This window comes from Ylistrum balloti, unplaced genomic scaffold (genome assembly GCF_031769215.1).
Source record: "Ylistrum balloti isolate Yb309-2 unplaced genomic scaffold, AGI_CSIRO_Ybal_v1 Utg370150, whole genome shotgun sequence".
NCBI lineage: Eukaryota > Metazoa > Mollusca > Bivalvia > Pectinida > Pectinidae > Ylistrum > Ylistrum balloti.
Window position 1 is genome coordinate 173357 of NW_026782151.1, and position 24390 is coordinate 197746.

Sequence of the window (24390 nt, forward strand, 5' to 3'; positions counted from 1 at the left end):
TTAGCTGATCTCAAGAAACAGTTTGTACTTCCATGGAAAAGATATATATTGTAAGAGAACTGTGTGATTTGTTTTTATCCTAGAGGGCACCAAACACTTGATGCTTGAGGTTGCTGTAAAACTAACACTGAGTCTGATGCTTTCTCTGTTTTAGTTTCAGCTCATCATACTGGTGTTAGGGACTTAGTGTTGGTAATCTACTAACTCTTTATAAGGATGATCATTGCTAAACATTAACCAACATATCAGACACAGAATGTACATGTGTCACTAGATTCTCGTGATATAACAAACTTTAAATGAAAATATTTAGGATAATTGTTTAAATGTTTCAAATAGATACAAACTATTAGATTTATCTACAGCTGTAGGGCCAGTGAATCCTCAGAAAACTTTTGTTGAATGTGAGACTGGAAAAAAACCTCTTCTTTAAAACAAAACATGACAACTAAAGCAAGGAAAAAATAATGTTAAATCCACAATCAGACTTACAGGTGTACATTGTGAGTCTGACATGATGGTTTTATATTATACAGCTGTCAAGGAAGTGGCAGAGTAACAGACAGGAAGTGTTGGACATGTCAGCTCGCACAGAATCTTACTACTCCCGTCACCTGGTAACACTGTCCTCACACACAGGTACAAAATATCACTACTACCATCACCTGTCCTCACACACAGGTACACAATCTCACTACTCACATCACCTGTCCTCACACACAGGTACATAATCTCACTACTCACATCACCTGTCTTCACACACACTTACATGATCTCACTTACATCACCTGTCCTCACACACAGGTACACAATCTCACTTACATCACCTGTCCTCACACACAGGTACACAATCTCACTACTTACATCACCTGTCCTCACACACAGGTACACAATCTCACTTACATCACCTGTCCTCACACACAGGTACACAATCTCACTACTTACATCACCTGTCCTCACACACATATACACAATCTCACTACTCATGTTACCTGCCTTCACACACACACTTACACAATGTCACTACACACATCACCTGTCCTCACACACACTTACAAAATCTCACTTACATCAACTGTCCTCACACACACTTACACAATCTCACTACTCATGTTACCTATCTTCACACACAGGTACACAATCTCACTACTCACATCACCAGTCCTCACACACACTTACAAGATCTCACTTACATCACCTGTCCTCAAACACAGGTACACAATCTCACTACTCACATCACCTGTCCTCACACACAGGTACACAATCTCAATTACATCACCTGTCCTCATACACAGGTACACAATCTCACTACTCACATCACCTGTTCTCACACACAGGTACACAATCTCACTACTCACATCACCTGTCCTCACACACAGGTACACAATTTCACTACTCATATCACCTGTCCTCACACACAGGTACACAATCTCACTTACTCACATCACCTGTCCTCACACACAGGTACACAATTTCACTACTCACATCACCTGTTCTCACACACAGGTACACAATTTCACTACTCACATCACCTGTCCTCACACACAGGTACACAATCTCACTTACTCACATCACCTGTCCATATTATCAGGTATACAATTTGTAGATTGTGATGCCTGTTATTTGTTTTCTTTACACTTATGAATCTCTCCAGTAAAGAAATACAGGAATGTCTCCTTGTGTTAAGATCCTGAGCTTTTTATTTGTCTGTCAATAAATATGAAAGACCTTGCAGATAAGATATGAATTCAGTAATAGTGATGAAAATTGATAAGGTTGATGAACAATTTCAATGAATAATCCATGACTTGCCTATGTATATAAAGTTTTTTCTTTAACCCCTGTTTTAATTATGCATGTGATAACTGTACTAACCCTGATACTGTTCTTGAGAACTTGGTGTCTTAGCTGCTAATGACACTTATATTTACATTTGTGAATATTCCAATATTATTTAATCATTAACAAACAGTTAATGGGGATGAGTCTTATATTGGAGTTTATTCTGATTTGATTATTAATAAGTTAAAACTGATAAAAAATAAGTTAAATAAAACAGCTATTAATTGTGATGACTGATCAATGTAATATTTGATGAAGTTGTACTGGTTTGGCCTGCTGCAGAATTTTGTATTCACACAGCATGTGTCTGGCACAGCAAATCACCTACACATACAATAACATCCTAACGTTCACATATGGACTGCTGCTAGTGCTGCTTTTAGAGGCATGTAACAAAAATACTTATACAAGTGTGTCAGGTTATCTGGGTCAGCACCAGTGACCTAATTACAGACACATGTCAGCTGAATGTTTTGTATATACCCCTAGTATGTACCCTATCCCTGTTTATATCAATCTTGATTTGTATTAACTCACTGTTAATATCAATCTTGCTTTGTATTAACTCCCTGTTTATATCAATATTGCTTTGTATGAACTCACTGGTAATATAAACATTGATTCATATGAACTCACAAACATTCTGGTGATTTATAATACAAAATCCCCAAGCTGTTGCTGATAAAGTTTGTTTCATTTGATAATTAAAGACTTATTTACCTACTGGTGGTATAATGTCTCTTATGTCATGATCTGAGGTCTTTGGAAGTAAGGCTCTGAGTTAAAAGAATACAACAAACAGAACTGATTTTAAGTTTAACATCGTGATCTCTACTGTAGATTATATATCGTCAGCCTCTATGTAGTTGTTATAGGTCAAAGGTCAGTATATAGTTATGTAAGTAATATGATAAAGATCAGAAGTCTATACAGTTGTATAGTAAGTGATAGATACATACATGAACAATTAATGTAAAAAAGGTTTTATAATATTATGAGATTTATGGAAATTATACACACTTTTATGCTAGTACATCCCATCCCGATTTACGTATGAGTTGGAGTTAACGAGACATTTAGGTTTGAAAAGTACAAGAAACAGCACACTGTGTTTTTGATGACTGGTATGATGGATGGTCTCTTTTTAGATGTGTCAACAGACCAATCACAAAGAGCAAGTCACTGATTGGTTACAAAGAGCAAGTCACTGATTGGTTATGCCGTACCTCATAATCAAGTGATTACTGAATTGGGGCAGAGCTACATTTCACCATTTCACATTCACCTGACATCAAAGACAGTTAGAGTTAATAAACTAAGTCATATATACACACACCAGTACTGACTCTAAACTCAAATGACACATTTACCGACGTAAAAAATCTGAAAAATATTGTTTGAACTAAGGTCAAAGTTAATTATAATGTTGTCTTATATCAAACAATTTCCTTCCAATTACCTTGTAGATGAAAACCATTCCTTTTACCTTGTATGAAAAAAAAATCACATATTGAAAAAAACTTTTTTTACCTCATACTGCCGACTTTGACAAAGTGGGTATTAATACAATGAGAAGTAATTAAGTTACAAGTCATGAGTTATAGTACCAAATGATATACCATTAGGACAGCAATCACAGACACAGATGTATAACTAGGTCTGTGCAGTGATTGAAAATAAATAAATATTTACACTCTATGATCATGTGGAGATTGAAACCTACTGATTGTTTCATATAAATATTGGTTTGAGACATAGCTCTGTCCCAATCCAACAATCACTCAGCCATCATTGCAATCACCAAAGACAGTGTATTATTCCTTGCACTTTTCAAACAATATTCTGTTACCCCAAAGTCAAATTGATTGACATATAAAGGTCAGAAGTCCACACAGTGATGTAGCTTACGTTGTAATGTAAAAAATGAATATTTACAGTCACATGTCTTATATTTTTATGTCGAAGGTCATTATACAGTGTTACTCAAATATGTAAAGGTCAAAGGTCAATGGTCAATATATATTACATTGTCCTGCAACTATGATATGTAATAGGGTGAGGTAAGAAAAACATTTCACTCTCCTTTTCTAGATTATTATTATATAGAACAGTGATGACATTGTAATGTTTTCATTCTCAGAAAATGACAGTAAATTACTTTTACTAACAGTAGGTTTAATAATTCCTGTAAAAATCCATTGAACACTGAGATGATAATGCTGTACACAGTACACCTCTTTGTAAATTCTCTAGTCATGCTGCATGTTTTTTTGCACTGATTGATGCCTGATCCTGTCTGCAAGTCTGATTTTTTAAATTAATTTTAAACATTTTTGAAATCATATAAATTCCATAGATGATAATATCAGAAGTTAAATGAGGTTTCTATCTTTTGTCTTTGCATTTTCACCTACATGATGTTTACTGCTGTATATGAGAGAGTGACTTAGTCTTTTCTGCGTTTGACAGGACCCCATTTTAAACAAAGTGTGAAGAAGGGAGATAAAGACCTAGAATTTGTACCTGTCAACCTACATTTACAACGGATGACTGTCATCAATGAAGCCCACAATAGTAGTGAGTCTTTCTTTTCTGTAGTCAATGAAAGTCTAAAATGTACTCTATAGCTTATCTGGTTTATTATGTATACAGTCGCTGCTTTGTCTGCTGTTGTAATTTTGTCTGGACCATAACACAAAATCTATAAGAGGTATCAACATGAAACGTCATCGGTAGATAGATCTCAACAGGGAAAAGTACAGTGTGCAAGAACCATCACAATTTTTTGAAAATTAAGGAGTTCTTGCCCTTTGTTATTTTTCATGCTTAAATATTGTCTGGAGCATAACACTAAAACTATATGAGGTATCAACATGAAACGTCTTAGGTAGATAGTTCTCAACAAGGAGTAGTGCCATGCTTAAGAATCATCACTCTTTTTTGCATAATTAAGGAGTTATTGCCCTTTGGTATTTTTCATAGTTAGGTTTTGTCTAGAGCATTACACCAAAACAATAAGAGGTATTAACATGAAACTTCCGAGGTAGATAGTTCTCAATAAGTAGGAGGGTGGTGCACAAGAATCATAACTCTCTTGTTGCCTTTTGTCGCAATCAGGGAGCATCACCCATCTCTGATGGCTCTTGGTACAGTTTGAAATCACAGCTGAGGCCAAGTGATGGGTGTTTATCAACATCTGAATGTTTAGGTCATCTGACTGAAGGGTCTGATGACCTATTGCGATCGCATTGTCCGCCAGCGTCCGTCATAAACATTTTCAATATCTTCTCAAGTTCTACATGTCTCATTGAGCTGAAACTTACCTGAAATGATCGTGACATGATCCTGACCAGAGTTAATTTCGGGTTGGTCCAAAATCCAACATGGCTGCAATTTTGAAAACACATTTTCGACTTCTTCTCAAGTTCAAAATTTGAAATCTTGTATTTTATGTGAGATGACCATTAAGGCCCATGGGCCTCTTGTTTTTCTCAAGGATTATCTAACTCCCCAAATTTCATTTTAACGCTGTATCTCTGGTATAACTTTATTAGCTCGCCTGGCTGTAGGACAGGTCAGTGTATGCCATGATGTGGTGATCATCTGTCTGTCATCCATTCTTCAGTTAGACTAGCATATAACTTTTAATCAATGACCAAAGGGCCAAAGGGAAACTTATATTTACAGTACCTTGGCCTACTTTCATTATCAAAGGGGTGAGATGTGTTGAAATCTTTGAATTAAACTTCTTCTCAATAACAAAAAGGTCCAGGGTGCTGATATTGGGCCTGTATTATGCTGGGATGAAGGGCTATCAAATTTGTTCAAAAGATTGAACTTGATCACTGGGTCAAATAAAAAATAAAATAAAAAATAAAATAAAAAATATCTCCCAACAAGTTCTTCTCACTAATAAACAGAAAAAGGCTTGGGGTACTGATATCAGCCTGAAGTATGCTGGCTACCTAGTTTTCAGCCCACCACAATTAGATAGTGGGCTATTCAAACCACCCTCATTTTCCATCCATCTGTGAACAATTCTTCTTAAGCTATTTCTTGAGAACTACAGGATGGATCTCTCTTAAATTTTATTTGTAGGTTCCTTTTGGTCCCTAGTTGTGCCTGATTGATTTTAGGACTTAAAAGAAAAAGAAAATGGTTGTAAGGTTGCCATCTTGGATTTCAAAATTAAACTCTGTTATCATAAACTCTCTTATCACTATTTTGTGAGAAGTCCTGGATGGGTCGTTCTCAAATTTCATGTGATCCCAAGTTGTACCCATTAGATATTTGGAGTGATCTGAAAAACAAAATGGCTGACAAGCAGCCATCTTGGATTTGGCAGTTAAAGATTATTATTGCTGTTTCTGCAAAAGAATGTTCAAATTTCATATGGTTAAGAGCAAAAACAGAGGAGAGAAGACAAAGGAGTGAAAAGGTTAAAGAACAAATAAGGATCAAATAATAATGAGCACCAAGACCTCTCTAGGATGTCTTGTTATATTGTCTCAAGGATAATGGCACCCACAAAATGGTTAATGGCTAATTTAACTGGTGTTATTGTTAACAGCTGGATGGTATGACATCATCACTGTTGGAGCTTTTACTGCATATCCACATAAATATAAACATGGAGGTCTACGTAGAATGCTGCAACAACAACATGACCTTCTATCTGCTGACGCAACCTTGAGCCGCACCACAAAAATACAGCGATCATGTGACTTGGTGAATTCTGTGGTAGATCTAAAAACTGTGATAGGACAGTATTGTGATAAATTATGTCATGTCGCCATGGCAGGGACAGCGGAGGAGCTGAACATCATCATGGAGATGGTATCTGACAAGGTAAGATTTTTGTGTACCCTTACTCTTGAAATGGGTATATGATACTTATATCTCTGTCTGAAAATAGTGGGCACATGTACATCTATGTCTTATCACCATTTTCCATATCACAACTTAGATGATTTATTTCCCTTAGAAAGGGCTGTCAGTGTCCTTCGATTGAAGGGATTTTCGGGAAACCTAAGTTTACACTACCATTCCCGATTTGAGTTTTTAACTTTGTATCTGTTTAATGTTCTATGTATGTGATGTAATTTATGTGACAATTGTGCCTTAATAAAGCAGAAGATTGCCTAAAAAATTTGACAATTCTCTTGTCTGTACTGGTGTTATTAGTTTATTGATAATATATATCTGTATCTATATATACTCTATTTCAAGATTTGTGGTACGAGGGCCGAGAGATAAGTTGTGAGCCTGGTATCGAAGAAGTTAAGCAGGAATTTCCTTTTTTAACTGTACTATTCCCTGACTATTTAAGGCTGTTTACCTGAAGACTGGTGTCATTTGGTCAGTTTAAGTCACACTCTAAAGTAAACAAGGCAAGTGACTTTTGCAAAATGGACAATTGCTGAAAGAGCAGTGATTCAATATTTGCATAAAAAAGTCAAGTACCTAAGTATATCCATACTGATGGTAGCAACAATAGGGATTGATACCCCTTCATATGCTACAATAGATAGGTGGGTGGTGGAAGTGTGATAGGCAGAGCCTTGGTAATGACGCCCGTCCTCGAAAGCCTGTCACTGTTGCAACTCCAGAAATCATCAATAAAGTCCATGATATTGTTATGGCTGGCAAGCAAGTTGCAGAGAGATATATAGCCAGTACAGTTTGGATTTCATAAGAAAGAGTACAATCCATTCTTACAGAAGATCTTGCAATGAGAAAGGTCTGAGGCCATCCTGTACAAAGACTTCTGACAGTTGATCAGAAGCATACAAGGCAGACTTGAATATTGCGATATGTCTGCAAAAGTTAAAACCTTAAATATGAGGCTCACAACTTCTCAATCAATCCTCATATGTTTACACCTCTGTTCTGCTGATGTTGTATGTTTGCCTATGTTTGCTCCAGAAAGCTGTCGGTAACTATAACAAATGAAAGACAGTGTTTATCTCTTGTAAGGTGCGTGATCTAGTCAAGGTTTGTGACAGTAGTCTACTTCAGAAGGCTGCTGTCAGTTACTATAACAAATGAAAGACAGTGTTTATCTCTTGTAAGGTGCGTGATCTAGTCAAGGTTTGTGACAGTAGTCTACTCCAGGAGGCTGCTGTCAGTTACTATAACAAATGAAAGACAGTGTTTATCTCTTGTAAGGTGCGTGATCTAGTCAAGGTTTGTGATAGCAGTCTACTCCAGGAGGCTGTTGACAACTATAACAAATGAAAGACAGTGTTTATCTGTTGTAAGGTGCGTGATCTAGTCAAGGTTTGTGATAGCAGTCTACTCCAGGAGGCTGTTGACAACTATAACAAATGAAAGACAGTGTTTATCTCTTGTAAGGTGCGTGATCTAGTCCAGATTTGTGATAGCAGTCTACTCCAGGAGGCTGCTGTCAGTTACTATAACAAATGAAAGACAGTGTTTTTCTGTTGTAAGGTGCGTGATCTAGTCAAGGTTTGTGATAGCAGTCTACTCCAGGAGGCTGTTGACAACTATAACAAATGAAAGACAGTGTTTATCTCTTGTAAGGTGCGTGATCTAGTCCAGATTTGTGATAGCAGTCTACTCCAGGAGGCTGCTGTCAGTTACTATAACAAATGAAAGACAGTGTTTTTCTGTTGTAAGGTGCGTGATCTAGTCAAGGTTTGTGATAGCAGTCTACTCCAGGAGGCTGTTGACAACTATAACAAATGAAAGACAGTGTTTTTCTGTTGTAAGGTGCGTGATCTAGTCCAGATTTGTGATAGCAGTCTACTCCAGGAGGCTGTTGACAACTATAACAAATGAAAGACAGTGTTTATCTGTTGTAAGGTGCGTGATCTAGTCCAGATTTGTGATAGCAGTCTACTCCAGGAGGCTGCTGTCAGTTACTATAACAAATGAAAGACAGTGTTTTTCTGTTGTAAGGTGCGTGATCTAGTCCAGATTTGTGATAGCAGTCTACTCCAGGAGGCTGCTGACAACTATAACAAATGAAAGACAGTGTTTATCTCTTGTAAGGTGCGTGATGTACTCAAGTGAGCTGAAGGAATACAACTCCAGGAGGCTGCTGTCAGTTACTATAACAAATGAAAGACAGTGTTTTTCTGTTGTAAGGTGCGTGATCTAGTCAAGGTTTGTGATAGCAGTCTACTCCAGGAGGCTGTTGACAACTATAACAAATGAAAGACAGTGTTTATCTGTTGTAAGGTGCGTGATCTAGTCAAGGTTTGTGATAGCAGTCTACTCCAGGAGGCTGTTGACAACTATAACAAATGAAAGACAGTGTTTTTCTGTTGTAAGGTGCGTGATCTAGTCCAGATTTGTGATAGCAGTCTACTCCAAGAGGCTGCCGACAATTACAATGAGGCTAAGATGGAGACATCGCCTCCCCACCAGGATGCCCCTTCTCCTGACTCTCAGAACTCTAGTCCTGGGGACCTTACCCCTGAGAAGGCCTGGAAATGGACTGGAAGCAACTTTGTACAAAGTCCTACAGCTGAACCATGGGTATGTACCTAAAGTTGTCCTACTGTTTCTGACAAGTTTATGTTATAGTGCTGCTAACATCACCTTGTAGAAAAACCTTGGATTGAATTCTTTAAGATTTTAGTTGTTGACACATGAAGGAGGTTATCTTTCACTGTAGAGAAGATTTTATTTCCTTTCATTAAAAACGCAGGTCTCACATCTTTCCTGATTTGTATCTAATTGTATAAGATAAATAATAGTGTTATATATAGTTGATTGAAGACACAAGTCAAAGTTGATGACATACTCTAATGGTGTATTTCAACAGATTGTTCTTTCAGCTGTCATAAATTGTCTAGAGTAACCTTGTAAAATTTTAAAGTTCTGTTTATATTGGAGTGTTGTAATTTGTTGTTGATAATCAAGTGTAGGAATACAAATTTTTATGTATAAATAATTTATTAAGTATTAAAATGTTTCTGATTGCACGGTGAAACTACTGTCCATGAATGGTTGACACCTGTCATTATAAGGAATGATTTGTTGTGAATAAGTTTGACTTTACCCAGTACATGACGTGTACTTGTAGGAAATGACACGTGTCAATACTGAGGCTGCCCTGGTGTGTCTGAGCTCTATGGTTGAGGAACTCATCACTAACAAGGCAGGGCCTATGGACCGTCCTAAATGGCTGGGAGAAATCAGTCCTGGGGTCATTAAATTAAAAAGCTTCATAGAGCTTGTTAGTCAAAGAGTGAAACTCTTCATGTCTTTTCTTAACCTCAGGGTGAGTTAATAAGTTCTTGGGGATTTATCACACTCAGGGTGAGTTAATAAGTTCTTGGGGATTTATCACACTCAGGGTGAGTTAATAAGTTCTTGGGGATTTATCACACTCAGGGTGAGTTAATAAGTTCTTGGGGATTTATCACACTCAGGGTGAGTTAATAAGTTCTTGGGGATTTATCACACTCAGGGTGAGTTAATAAGTTCTTGGGGATTTATCACACTCAGGGTGAGTTAATAAGTTCTTGGGGATTTATCAAACTCAGGATGAGTTAATAAGTTCATATCATTTTATTTAAGAAAAACCTCATAGTGTCTTTATGAATTTATATTCAATTTATAACTGCAGTCAGAGTTCATAATGTGGTTGTAAATACTATGTTTTTGATAGAGAGGGTCTGATAGTATTGATAAGGTATTTTCTGTTACACTGATATATCTGAATTATCAAGGCAGGGTCTAGGTTCTTTTCGACTGGAATCTGTTATGTACATACTCTGTATCTCTGTTCTACTGAGTATGTCTGTTGTCATCATAGTAATATTTGCATCAATAGGACACTGTATCTCTGTTCTACTGAGTATGTCTGTTGTCATCATAGTAATATTTGCATCAATAGGACACTGTATCTCTGTTCTACTGAGTATGTCTGTTGTCATCATAGTAATATTTGCATCAATAGGACAACAAAATCACAGTTTTTGATACATAATAAATCAGAATAAGAGAAAAAACTAAGATTGTGTAAAAATTTGTGTCTTTCAGGAAAATCAAGGACATGTACAGTTAATGCATATGGTTAAATATAGACGGGATGTATGTTTCTCCCACGCTGTAAGTACTTCTCAGCTCCCTGTAAATATAAACCAGATGTATGTTTCTCCATGTTGTAAGTACTTCTCAGCTCCCTGTAAATATAGACCAGATGTATGTTTCTCCCACGCTGTAGGTACTTCTCAGCTCCCTGTAAATATAAACCAGATGTATGTTTCTCCATGTTGTAAGTACTTCTCAGCTCCCTGTAAATATAGACCAGATGTATGTTTCTCCCACGCTGTAAGTACTTCTCAGCTCCCTGTAAATATAGACCAGATGTATGTTTCTCCCACGCTGTAAGTACTTCTCAGCTCCCTGTAAATATAGACCAGATGTATGTTTCTCCCATGCTGTAAGTACTTCTCAGCTCCCTGTAAATAAAGACCAGATGTATGTTTCTCCATGTTGTAAGTACTTCTCAGCTCCCTGTAAATATAGACCAGATGTATGTTTCTCCCATGCTGTAAGTACTTCTCAGCTCCCTGTAAATATAGACCAGATGTATGTTTCTCCATGTTGTAAGTACTTCTCAGCTCCCTGTAAATATAGACCAGATGTATGTTTCTCCATGTTGTAAGTACTTCTCAGCTCCCTGTAAATATAGACCAGATGTATGTTTCTCCCACGCTGTAAGTACTTCTCAGCTCCCTGTAAATATAGACCAGATGTATGTTTCTCCATGTTGTAAGTACTTCTCAGCTCCCTGTAAATATAGACCAGATGTATGTTTCTCCATGTTGTAAGTACTTCTCAGCTCCCTGTAAATATAGACCAGATGTATGTTTCTCCATGTTGTAAGTACTTCTCAGCTCCCTGTAAATATAGACCAAATGTATGTTTCTCCCACGCTGTAAGTACTTCTCAGCTCCCTGTAAATATAGACCAGATGTATGTTTCTCCATGTTGTAAGTACTTCTCAGCTCCCTGTAAATATAGACCAGATGTATGTTTCTCCATGTTGTAAGTACTTCTCAGCTCCCTGTAAATATAGACCAGATGTATGTTTCTCCATGTTGTAAGTACTTCTCAGCTCCCTGTAAATATAAACCAGATGTATGTTTCTCCCACGCTGTAAGTACTTCTCAGCTCCCTGTAAATATAGACCAGATGTATGTTTCTCCCACGCTGTAAGTACTTCTCAGCTCCCTGTAAATATAGACCAAATGTATGTTTCTCCTATGCTGTAAGTACTTCTCAGCTCCCTGTAAATATAGACCAGATGTATGTTTCTCCATGTTGTAAATACTTCTCAGCTCCCTGTAAATATAGACCAGATGTATGTTTCTCCCACGCTGTAAGTACTTCTCATCTCCCTGTAAATATAGACCAGATGTATGTTTCTCCATGTTGTAAGTACTTCTCAGCTCCCTGTAAATATAGACCAGATGTATGTTTCTCCCACGCTGTAAGTACTTCTCAGCTCCCTGTAAATATAGACCAGATGTATGTTTCTCCATGTTGTAAGTACTTCTCAGCTCCCTGTAAATATAGACCAGATGTATGTTTCTCCATGTTGTAAGTACTTCTCAGCTCCCTGTAAATATAAACCAGATGTATGTTTCTCCCACGCTGTAAGTACTTCTCAGCTCCCTGTAAATATAGACCAGATGTATGTTTCTCCCATGCTGTAAGTACTTCTCAGCTCCCTGTAAATATAGACCAAATGTATGTTTCTCCTATGCTGTAAGTACTTCTCAGCTCCCTGTAAATATAGACCAGATGTATGTTTCTCCCATGCTGTAAGTACTTCTCAGCTCCCTGTAAATATAGACCAGATGTATGTTTCTCCCACGCTGTAAGTACTTCTCAGCTCCCTGTAAATATAGACCAAATGTATGTTTCTCCCATGCTGTAAGTACTTCTCAGCTCCCAGTGAATATAGACCAGATGTGTGTTTCTCCCATGCTGTAAGTACTTCTCAGCTCCCTGTAAATATAGACCAGATGTATGTTTCTCCATGTTGTAAGTACTTGTCAGCTCCCAGTGAATATAGATTGGACATGTGATTCTCCCACATTGTAATTTCAGTTCATTTCTTTGAAATATAGATGGGATGTGTTTTTCTCCCTCACTGCAAGTACAAGTTCATTTTTTTGTCAAAGTATATTACTGAAGAATTGATGGTATATGTCCTTGCATATACACTGGGCACAAAGTTAGGAATCACAGAAAACATCATATATGTTTATGATCCTTAACATTTTATGACCAGTGTATATCGCACTCCTGTGAGTTTTTATATCCCTGCCTTTTTATTGCGGTCATATAGTGGTACCCACATCCATCAGTACAAGTTAATCTTGTGAAGTGGCATCCTGTCCCGTCCCATACCATCCAGGTCTTTATGATTGTTGTATCGTGAGAACCTCTATACACTTTCTGTTCATGTTGTCTACAACATGGGTGGTCATCAATTAAGGTTAAAGGGTCAAAGGTTGTATCAAGCCACTTCTGTTAATTCCTTTAACATTTACATGCCTGAGCACAGGAGCATTAATGTTTTACATACCTTTTTAGGTCACCTGAGATGAAGTCTCAAGTTACCTATTGCAGTCATCTTTTTTCCAGCTTCATACATATTGTGTCTACTTACATTTTCAACATCTTCTTAATAACCAGAAGACCCAGGGTCATGGTATTGAGCCAGTAGCATGCTGGGATGAAGATCTACCAAGTTTGTTCAAATGAATGACCTATCAAGGTCACAGCGGTCAAATGTGTTAAAATATCTAAATAACTTCTTCTTAAGAACCGAAAGGTCCGGGGTCATGATATTAGGCCAGTTGCATGCTTGGAAGAAGAGCTATTATGTTCTAAAACTGTCCAAAGACCTGATGACCTCAGGTGACCTGGTCTCTTTTTTTAACTTTGTAATAAATCAACACTTTTAACCTCACATTTCTAAAGTCACTTACGATGATTCTACTTTTAGCTGACATCGCTAGTGGCAGGCTTTACCATTAAACTAGCAACCTGTGATAATGATAAGCTGTACTTCAAACAACTTCTCAATGTTGGAGTATTTGCGGAGTTTGAGGGTCTCCTTAGTTGCTATGGTGATGAGATGGGCATGCTTGAAGATATGACAGTTGCATTGGAAGATCTCAGTCATGTGACTTTCCATTTTTTCCTTCAAACAGAATACGAACAATCACCAGTCATATCATCAGACAGGTCAGTTTATTTTCAGTTACTTTTGTAAAATTGCAGCGATACAGGAAAATCACAGAAGATTTTTGAAATAGGTGAATTTTGACATACAACAAAAGTAGTAAATGTGATATAAAATGTGTTAGAATTTGCAATGAATAGATTAAATCATTGAAGAGATTAAGCCCCACAGATCTCTATATAAAGATTATGATAGATTAATTACTTCATACAGAGAGAGCTGAAGGTCAAAGAGAAATAAGACAAAACACTGGAATGTTAACAAAATACCAAGCCTGAAAAATTACAAGGTACAGATAAATTACCTGAGAGATTACTAGATACAGATATAGGACCTGAGAGATTACTAGATACAGGTATAGGACCTGAGAGATTACTAGATACAGATATAGGGCCTGAAAAATTACAAGGTACAGATAAATTACCTGAGAGATTACTAGATACAGATATAGGACCTGAGAGATTACTAGATACAGGTATAGGACCTGAGAGATTACTAGATACAGATATAGGACCTGAGAGATTACTAGATACAGATATAGGACCTGAGAGATTACTAAATACAGATATAGGACCTGAGAGATTACTAGATACAGATATAGGGCCTGAAAAATTACAAGGTACAGATAAATTACCTGAGAGATTACTAGATACAGATAAATTACCTGAGGGATTACTAGATACAGATATAGGACCTGAGAGATTACTAGATACAGATATAGGGCCTGAAAAATTACAAGGTACAGATAAATTACCTGAGAGATTACTAGATACAGATATAGGACCTGAGAGATTACTAGATACAGGTATAGGACCTGAGAGATTACTAGATACAGATATAGGACCTGAGAGATTACTAGATACAGATATAGGACCTGAGAGATTACTAAATACAGATATAGGACCTGAGAGATTACTAGATACAGATATAGGGCCTGAAAAATTACAAGGTACAGATAAATTACCTGAGAGATTACTAGATACAGATAAATTACCTGAGGGATTACTAGATACAGATATAGGACCTGAGAGATTACTAGATACAGATATAGGACCTGAGAGATTACTAGATACAGGTATAGGACCTGAGAGATTACTAGATACAGATAAATTACCTGAGAGATTACTAGATACAGATATAGGACCTGAGAGATTACTAGATACAGATATAGGACCTGAGAGATTACTAGATACAGATATAGGGCCTGAAAAATTACAAGGTACAGATAAATTACCTGAGAGATTACTAGATACAGATATAGGACCTGAGAGATTACTAGATACAGATATAGGACCTGAGAGATTACTAGATACAGATATAGGACCTGAGAAATTACTAGATACAAATATAGGACCTGAGAGATTTCTAGCTACAGATATAGGGCCTGAGAGATTACTAGATACAGATATAGGGCCTGAGAGATTACTAGATAGAGATATAGGATCTGAGAGATTACTATATACAGATATTGCACCTGAGAGATTACCAGATACAGATTTAGGATTTGAGAGATTTCTAGATACAGATATAGCACCTGAGAGATTACTTGATACAGATATAGGGCCCGAGAGATAACAAGATAATATATGAGGTATTTTATTAGTAGGATTGTGTGTAATTCTTGTAATTTTCTGTTTCAGTCACCTTATATCTGGCATGTATGCAGACTTTAATAGGTGAGATTTTTATTTCTTCAGTTTCCTATAAAATGCCAAGATTTTTAAATAGAGAACTTTTACCATATTAAAAGTAGTTGTCTTTGATGACGAGGATGAATTGGGTGATTTTTCTAACTGGTCGTAAGAATGATGATGGGGAAAAATGTACATTTCCTTGTCGGGTTTCTGACACAGATTTTTAAACAATTTTTGGCCGAGTTGCACATAGTTATAGTATGGTGAATGTCGGGTGGGCGACCGGGTGGGCGGATGGGGAAAAGGGGTACCAGTTTTGTAGAATCAACTCCTCCTAAAGTTTTTGACGTAGAAGCTTGAAACTTTGTAGGAGGTTTATACATATGTTGAAGATTTGCACCTCGTAGTATGGATTTATTCCGGACATTTGTCTGGATTTTCCAGGCTTTGGAACTTAGTCATTTTCTGAAACTTTTCTTGTTTTCACAGTTTCTCAGAAACTACTACAAGAATCTTTCCGAAATTCCACATATAAATCACCTTGGGGCCCTAGATGTCCATTGTCTGTTTTTTTAACATCTCTGAATCAAAAATGGCTGCAACATCTTTCTTCAAATGCCCTTCTTCTGCACCAATTCATAAGATACAACCAAACTTTCTCTCTTATAACAAATATTCTACATACTCAACAAACGAGACATCCTTAACTATCTTATAAATACCATAGAACATTGCATTCATCCTGCAAGCCGGCCAATTGTGGCTTTGCCCCATTTATTTAAAATGTGAAAACATTTAACCATGATATTTATCTCTTTACTAATAAAAGAAAACAATTTCAATCCAATTCTTCAATATGACACCCTATACATATGCTTGTACGTTATATGCAAACAAGCTGACTTTAACAGACTTTCCAAAAGTTAATATTGAAGTGACATGATATTTACCCGATTAAGTTGACAGCAGGCGATGTAACCAGTTTACTTAATCAGTGATTGTTTCTGTTTCAGACGTCGGATTAGAGTAGAGGTTCCTTTACCTGAAGTTGTGTTTAAGAAACTTCCCGAATTATTGGCTCAAGGGGAGGCAATCCATGTTACCCCAGTACTGTTTAATGTAGGAATCAATGAACAGGCATCGCTGGCTGAAAGGTTAGTATAAGTGAACGTTTTCTAAGTAGTGAGTTAATATTAGACTGATTTAACCCAAAACTGATAAGGACAATAAAAAGTGGCTCTGTTTCTTTGTGTACGTGGATCTACCTGTGAAAGCCAAAATTATTGAAACCTGTGAAAGTTAACGTCGTGAAACTTTGCACATATACATTGGACCCTCAGTAATCCTCATACCCAGATAGGTCATACAGAGTAATGTCCCTTTAGAACATAATGGTAGAAATTTGACTGTTAATGAGATAATATTAGTCTCCCATCGGGAAGTGAAGTGGAGGGGAGGGCAGGGTCTTTGAATTGCGATTGTCTGTCTTTCCATTATCTTGTCCAGGCTCAACTCCTATACAACTTTATCAAATTTCATAATTAGAGAATAAGTTCACCTTGGTAAGGTGTCAAATGTCAAAGATACATTGAATGGAATCATGTTACATCCTAGTTTAAGAATTTTTCAGATACTGCATCCCCAGTGAAACCAAAAAAACATCAAAAATTTTGTTGTGTTGTGTATGTTAGAGATATTGTACACCAGTTTTAATGTATCTGTACCAAACCTTTCCTCATGTTTCATGACACAACTGTATAATTATATCATTCCCAGGTTTGGTGACACAACTGTTTAATTATAAGACCCCCAGGTTTGGTGACACAACTGTTTAATTATAAGACCCCCAGGTTTGGTGACACAACTGTTTAATTATATGACCCCCAGGTTTGGTGACACAACTGTTTAATTATATGACCCCCAGGTTTGGTGACACAACTGTTTAATTATATAACCCCCAGGTTTGTTGACACAACTGTTTAATTATATGACCCCCAGGTTTGGTGACACAACTGTTTAATTATATGACCCCCAGGTTTGGTGACACAACTGTTTAATTATATAACCCCGAGGATTGGTGACACAACTGTTTAATTATATAACCCCGAGGATTGGTGACACAACTGTTTAATCATATGACCCCTATGTTTGGTGACACAACTGGTTAATCATATTACTCCCAAGTTTGTTGACACAACTGTTTAATTATAAGACCCCCAGGTTTGGTGACACAACTGTTTAATTATACGATCCTCAGGTTTGATGACACAACTGTGTAATCATATAACCCCGAGGATTGGTGACACAACTGTTTAATTATACGATCCCCAGGTTTGATGACACAACTGTGTAGTCATATAACCCCTTGGTTTGGTGATACAACTGTATAATTATATCATTCCAAGGTTTGGTGACACAACTGGTTAATTGTACGATCCCCAAGTTTGGTGACACAACTGTTTAATTAGGTTTGGTGACACAACTGTTTAATTATATGACCCCTAGGTTTGGTGACACAACTGTTTAATTATATGATTCCCAGGTTTGGTGACACAACTGTTTAATTATATGACCCCTAGGTTTGGTGACACAACTGTTTAATTATACGACCCCTAGGTTTGGTAACAAAAGTGTTTAATTATATAATTACCAGGTTTGGTGACACAACTGTTTAATTATATGACCCCTATGTTTGGTGACACAACTGTTTAATTATACGATCCCCAGGTTTGATGACACAACTGTGTAATCATATTACCCACAGGTTTGGTGACACAACTGTTTAATTATATGACCCCCAGGTTTGGTGACACAACTGTTTAATTATATGACCCCTAGGTTTGGTGACACAACTGTTTAATATAAAGTGTTTAGTACAACTGGCCATGTTAGGAGTTTAATTATCATTACCAGGTTTAAGGACAAGTTTAATTATATGTTTGGGACAGATGTTTAATAAACTGGAAGAAATACCTGGCCATGTTAGGAGTACAGGTGGTAACATAGAACAAGGTGTTTAGTTACAAGGTGTATAATACCTGGCCATGTTAAGGAGTACAGGTGGTAACATACAAGGTGAACAAGGTGTTTAGTTACAAGGTGTTATACCTGGCCATGTTAGGAGTACAGGTGGTAACATAGAACAAGGTGTTTAGTTACAAGGTGTTATCCCTGAGCCAGGTGGTAATGTAGGATGAGGTGTTTAGTTACAAGGTGTTATACCTGGCCATGTTAGGAGTACAGGTGGTAATGTAGGATGAGGTGTTTAGTTACAAGGTGTTATACCTGGCCATGTTAGGAGTACAGGTGGTAACATAGAACAAGGTGTTTAGTTACAAGGTGTTATACCTGGCCATGTTAGGAGTACAGGTGGTAATGTAGGATGAGGTGTTTAGTTACAAGGTGTTATACCTGGCCATGTTAGGAGTACAGGTGGTAATGTAGGATGAGGTGTTTAGTTACAAGGTGTTATACCTGGCCATGTTAGGAGTACAGGTGGTAACATAGAACAAGGTGTATAGTTACAAGGTGTTATACCTGGCCATGTTAGGAGTACAGGTGGTAACATAGAACAAGGTGTTTAGTTACAAGGAGAAATACCTGCCATGTTAAGAGTACAGGTGGTAATATAGGATGAGGTGTTTAGTTACAAGGTGTTATACCTGGCCATGTTAAGAGTACAGGTGGTAACATAGAACAAGGTGTTTAGTTACAAGGTGTTATACCTGGCCATGTTAGGAGTACAGGTGGTAACATAGAACAAGGTGTTTAGTTACAAGGTGTTATACCTGGCCATGTTAGGAGTACAGGTGGTAATGTAGGATGAGGTGTTTAGTTACAAGGTGTTATACCTGGCCATGTTAGGAGATCAAGGTAAGGAGAAGTGATATTGTAGGACGAGATGTTTAATAAACTGGAAGAAATACCTGGCCATGTTAGGAGTACAGGTGGTAACATAGAACAAGGTGTTTAGTTACAAGGTGTTATACCTGGCCATGTTAAGAGTACAGGTGGTAACATAGAACAAGGTGTTTAGTTACAAGGTGTTATACCTGGCCATGTTACAAGGTGTTTAGTTACAAGGTGTTATACCTGGCCATGTTAGGAGTACAGGTGGTAACATAGAACAAGGTGTTTAGTTACAAGGTGTTATACCTGGCCATGTTAGGAGTACAGGTGGTAATGTAGGATGAGGTGTTTAGTTACAAGGTGTTATACCTGGCCATGTTAGGAGTACAGGTGGTAACATAGAACAAGGTGTTTAGTTACAAGGTGTTATACCTGGCCATGTTAAGAGTACAGGTGGTAACATAGAACAAGGTGTTTAGTTACAAGGTGTTATACCTGGCCATGTTAAGAGTACAGGTGGTAATGTAGGATGAGGTGTTTAGTTACAAGGTGTTATACCTGGCCATGTTAGGAGTACAGGTGGTAATGTAGGATGAGGTGTTTAGTTACAAGGTGTTATACCTGGCCATGTTAGGAGTACAGGTGGTAATGTAGGATGAGGTGTTTAGTTACAAGGTGTTATACCTGGCCATGTTAGGAGTACAGGTGGTAATGTAGGATGAGGTGTTTAGTTACAAGGTGTTATACCTGGCCATGTTAGGAGTACAGGTGGTAATGTAGGATGAGGTGTTTAGTTACAAGGTGTTATACCTGGCCATGTTAGGAGTACAGGTGGTAATGTAGGATGAGGTGTTTAGTTACAAGGTGTTATACCTGGCCATGTTAGGAGTACAGGTGGTAAATGTAGGATGAGGTAATGTAGGATACAAGGTGTTTAGTTACAAGGTGTGGTTATACCAGGTGGTAATGTAGGATGAGGTGTTTAGTTACAAGGTGTTATACCTGGCCATGTTAGGAGTACAGGTGGTAACATAGAACAAGGTGTTATACCTGGCCATGTTAGGAGTACAGGTGGTAATGTAGGATGAGGTGTTTAGTTACAAGGTGTTATACCTGGCCATGTTAAGAGTACAGGTGGTAATATAGGATGAGGTGTTTAGTTACAAGGTGTTATACCTGGCCATGTTAGGAGTACAGGTGGTAACATAGAACAAGGTGTTTAGTTACAAGGTGTTATACCTGGCCATGTTAGGAGTACAGGTGGTAACATAGAACAAGGTGTTTAGTTACAAGGTGTTATACCTGGCCATGTTAGGAGTTGGTAATGTAGATGAGGTGTTTAGTTACAAGGTGTAATACATGGCCATGTTAGGAGTACAGGTGGTAACATAGGTGAACAAGGTGTTATAGTATATCAAGGTGTGAACCCTAGCTAATGTGTTCTCATTTGTTATAGCAATTTTTATGAATGATGTAACATGATTTTGCCAGAAACAGATGTAAGAGCTAGGCACTAGTCATGTTCATGGTGATACACAGGGTGATTTGTCACTTTGGTCCTGTTTCGTTTGTTAAATTTTATGATAAAACTTCATGATTTATGTCCCTTTTTTCATGTTGATCTTATCGTGATTCAATCTTGGTCAAATTTGTTAACTATACAGATGTTAATATTTATAGCTGTGTGTCTACATATTTGTATTTATAAATATTTAAAAGTGGTGATTAGGCTTGCATAATAGTATAATAGGTCATATCTTATTCTGGTTGTAAAAGGTTACATCACTAACATGTTGTTTAGATGCTGACTTCTGATCTCAAGCCTATTGATCAGGGAACGGTTTACCCCCATGTGTCCGGTATATAGGTGTGTTATGTTAATCAGGTCTGAATGGTTCAAACCATCTACAATTTTGTCTCGGTCATGGTTGCTAGACAGGATTCCTCTCTATAACTAAAACATGAAAGTTTAGCAACCTGTGTATGAATCAACATTCAGACAATGTTTTATAGAGTTTACAAAAGATTAGAGCAATAGCTATGAATGATACATTGATGGAGAAATAGAACTTTTTTCTAAATTGTACAGAATCATTTCATTGTTGTCAGCTGAGTATTTTCCCCAGCAACTTAATTATCCAGCATATTTACAATGGCTGTCACAATACAGATACTCTCTAGACATCATGGCAATCTCGAGAGAGTTTACGTTTTGGTAGGTTAAAAAACGAGAATTCTGGAGAGATTCTGTTTAGTGGCTGCCATTGTAAAATGTTTAAATGTTTGACATCAATTTATATAAACATATGTCAAGTGTCCTAGTAAATTTGCCTGGTATTTCTTGGGATTGCAAAGCAAATCACCAGCAAAATCAACATAGAGAATCTAAAGTTTTTGCCAAAATGTAGTAAAAAAAGTAAGGGCAGTAGCAAAGAAAATAAGGATAGTCAGGAAATGAAAAAAAACACATACTTTTCCTCTTGGCCTTGTGATAAAAAAGTCAACTATTTGGATACAAAAATCATCTTTTGTTCTTTTGTCAAGGTCGTTCATACATAAGTGTACTACTCGATACTGTGCAGCGAGTGATGGTATTTATGTCGTATAGACATTTGTTAATTAAAAAATGATATCAATTTTCAGTAGTTTTTGTACTGAATTGATCTGTCTCAGATTTTATATGTGGTCTCCTCTTTCATCTTTGTTACATATTTTCAGTTTAATGTCTCGTTGAAAAACCAAATGGTTGACACACAGCCATCTTGGATTTTGACAGTTTTACTGCAGCAGTTGCTTAGAAGTACTGGATATGTAATTTTCAGATTTCATTTGTGGGTTCCTCTTGACCCCATGTTGTGTATGTTTAATATTTTATACTGATCATGATTTAACATCAAATGAAAATACCCTCAGGTAGCCATTTTGAATTTTTAAAATTTAATTTGTTGTAGCAGTATCTGTAGAAATGAATCATCTCCTGTTTTTAGTCATGTATTCACCAAGTCCCTTATGTATGATCTGTTCTACTGATCTGATCGTAAAATAAATCAAAATGGCCAACAAAACCGCAAATCAAGGAAACAAGAAAGATTTACCCCCGGAAAATGGAAAAAATCAGACTTATAATGTAGAACCTGTGAAGGGAGCCAAAATACCCCGGGGGACCTCTTGTCATATTCATGGGGAGAGAGTAAATGGAAGGAATCAAACATTTTCAATTTGAAGTTACATAGGTGGCTATGTAGGCCCATTGGGCCTGTTGACACATATCGTTTTGTAATGAATAGATTTGTGATCTGATACATAGATCAGATATATGATGCACAGATCCCACTTTCACACACAGAGTTTACTGTTACTGCTAAGAAGGAAAGGAATATTGATTAATTGAGCAAACATATAATGTGTGTAGGAGATAAAAGAGCTGATGGCGTTGATGAAAATAGCTTGATGTCACGAAATATCTTGGCATGGTAGACAACAAACGAGAAAATAGCTTTGTCTGGATGTGGTGATAAATTACTGGAGTATACCTTGTATACAACAGTGATAGAAGTATATAAAGGAGGACAGGGTCAGGAAACATTGCCATTGAAAAATAATTAATCAGGTTGTAAAAGTGATGAACTAAGATATTGTGTCACATTGTCATGGTTACCACGGTGATGATTAAGTGTTCAGCCCTGAAGTCGTAGTTTGTTTGTCAATGCTGTGATCAGGAATCTTATGTTTTTTTCTACGTCTGTGGGCATGTCTCCTAAAATATCTATGAAATATACTTACATTTAGTGTCAGGAACATGTCTATTATTATCAAGAATACGCATATATGTACACTGTTCTCACTGTGAAACTGTCAGATGTTATAAAACCTGCTGATATAATCTGGGGGTTTATCATCAGGTTTTTTTCTATGTCAGTGACTACAGTGAGCAGAGTAAACATGTCAACCTTGTTCTTGTTCATTTTTAATGATTTCAGTAGTTAATTGGTAAATCTGCCAATTATTTCCTTATGATATTAAAGATTAGGTCTGATAATATATTTATCTGTTGTAGATACTGTGTAGTTACACATCAAAAAGTAAAAAGTGTATATATCTGAAAAAACCAGTTAGTGAGATAGTTATAAAATCTGAAAAGTATTTATCATTGATATAAACAAGAAGTCAGTTATAAAATTGAAAAATAGATGTTTTTATCATTAATACCAACAATAAGTCAGTTATAAAACTGAAAAATATTTGTTTCTAACAAAAAGTCAGTTATAAAACTAAAAAATATTTGTTTTTATCATTTATATCAACAATGAGTTGGTTATAGAATTGAAAACATATGTATTTATCCTTTCTTTTGACAATTAGATAGTTACAATTGAAGATCGACTAATTTGTCAATATGGTTCTTCATTAAAAAGAGAAGAAAAATATATATCAGTTAAATGAGATATTGATCCTTATTGACTGACAGATAAATGATTCACATTTTGAATTTGTACGGGTTAAGGTATATAGATAATTCAACACCTACAAGTATGTGAATTGTTTATGAGAGGAGCCGCACAACAGTTATTTAAGGGATGGGAGAGGAAATTACAGATGTATTAGACTTTTCATGCCTTAGATTAAAAGTTTTGGTGCAGGTGTTGAACTGCTATCATATATTGTTCGTAAAACATGTACTAGTATAGACCAATGGCTACAGGTATGATACTGTTGATATAGACTTGTGGCCTCTATGGGAAATGAAAGTAGAAATAAAAGAAAGAAAAATAGTCTAGAAATTTCAGATGTGTTTACTTCTCAGCTGTCTCTGCACAAAACTGTGTT

General features: G+C 36.7%; 1 protein-coding gene across 1 annotated transcript in view; it reads left to right on the forward strand.

Annotated features, from left to right (window-relative positions):
- The window catches only part of LOC132550780 (inositol polyphosphate-4-phosphatase type I A-like), a 46303-nt gene that overhangs the window by 17732 nt on the left and 4181 nt on the right, over nt 1-24390 (forward strand). Inside the window, exons 13-24 of the mRNA XM_060214869.1 lie at nt 537-639; nt 4312-4419; nt 6413-6690; nt 9139-9345; nt 9896-10093; nt 10858-10926; nt 13841-14082; nt 15721-15756; nt 16728-16868; nt 18120-18136; nt 18479-18483; nt 19536-19587. Of these exons, the coding sequence (XP_060070852.1) occupies nt 537-639; nt 4312-4419; nt 6413-6690; nt 9139-9345; nt 9896-10093; nt 10858-10926; nt 13841-14082; nt 15721-15756; nt 16728-16868; nt 18120-18136; nt 18479-18483; nt 19536-19587 (1456 nt within the window). The remainder of the gene's footprint in view (nt 1-536; nt 640-4311; nt 4420-6412; nt 6691-9138; nt 9346-9895; nt 10094-10857; nt 10927-13840; nt 14083-15720; nt 15757-16727; nt 16869-18119; nt 18137-18478; nt 18484-19535; nt 19588-24390) is intronic.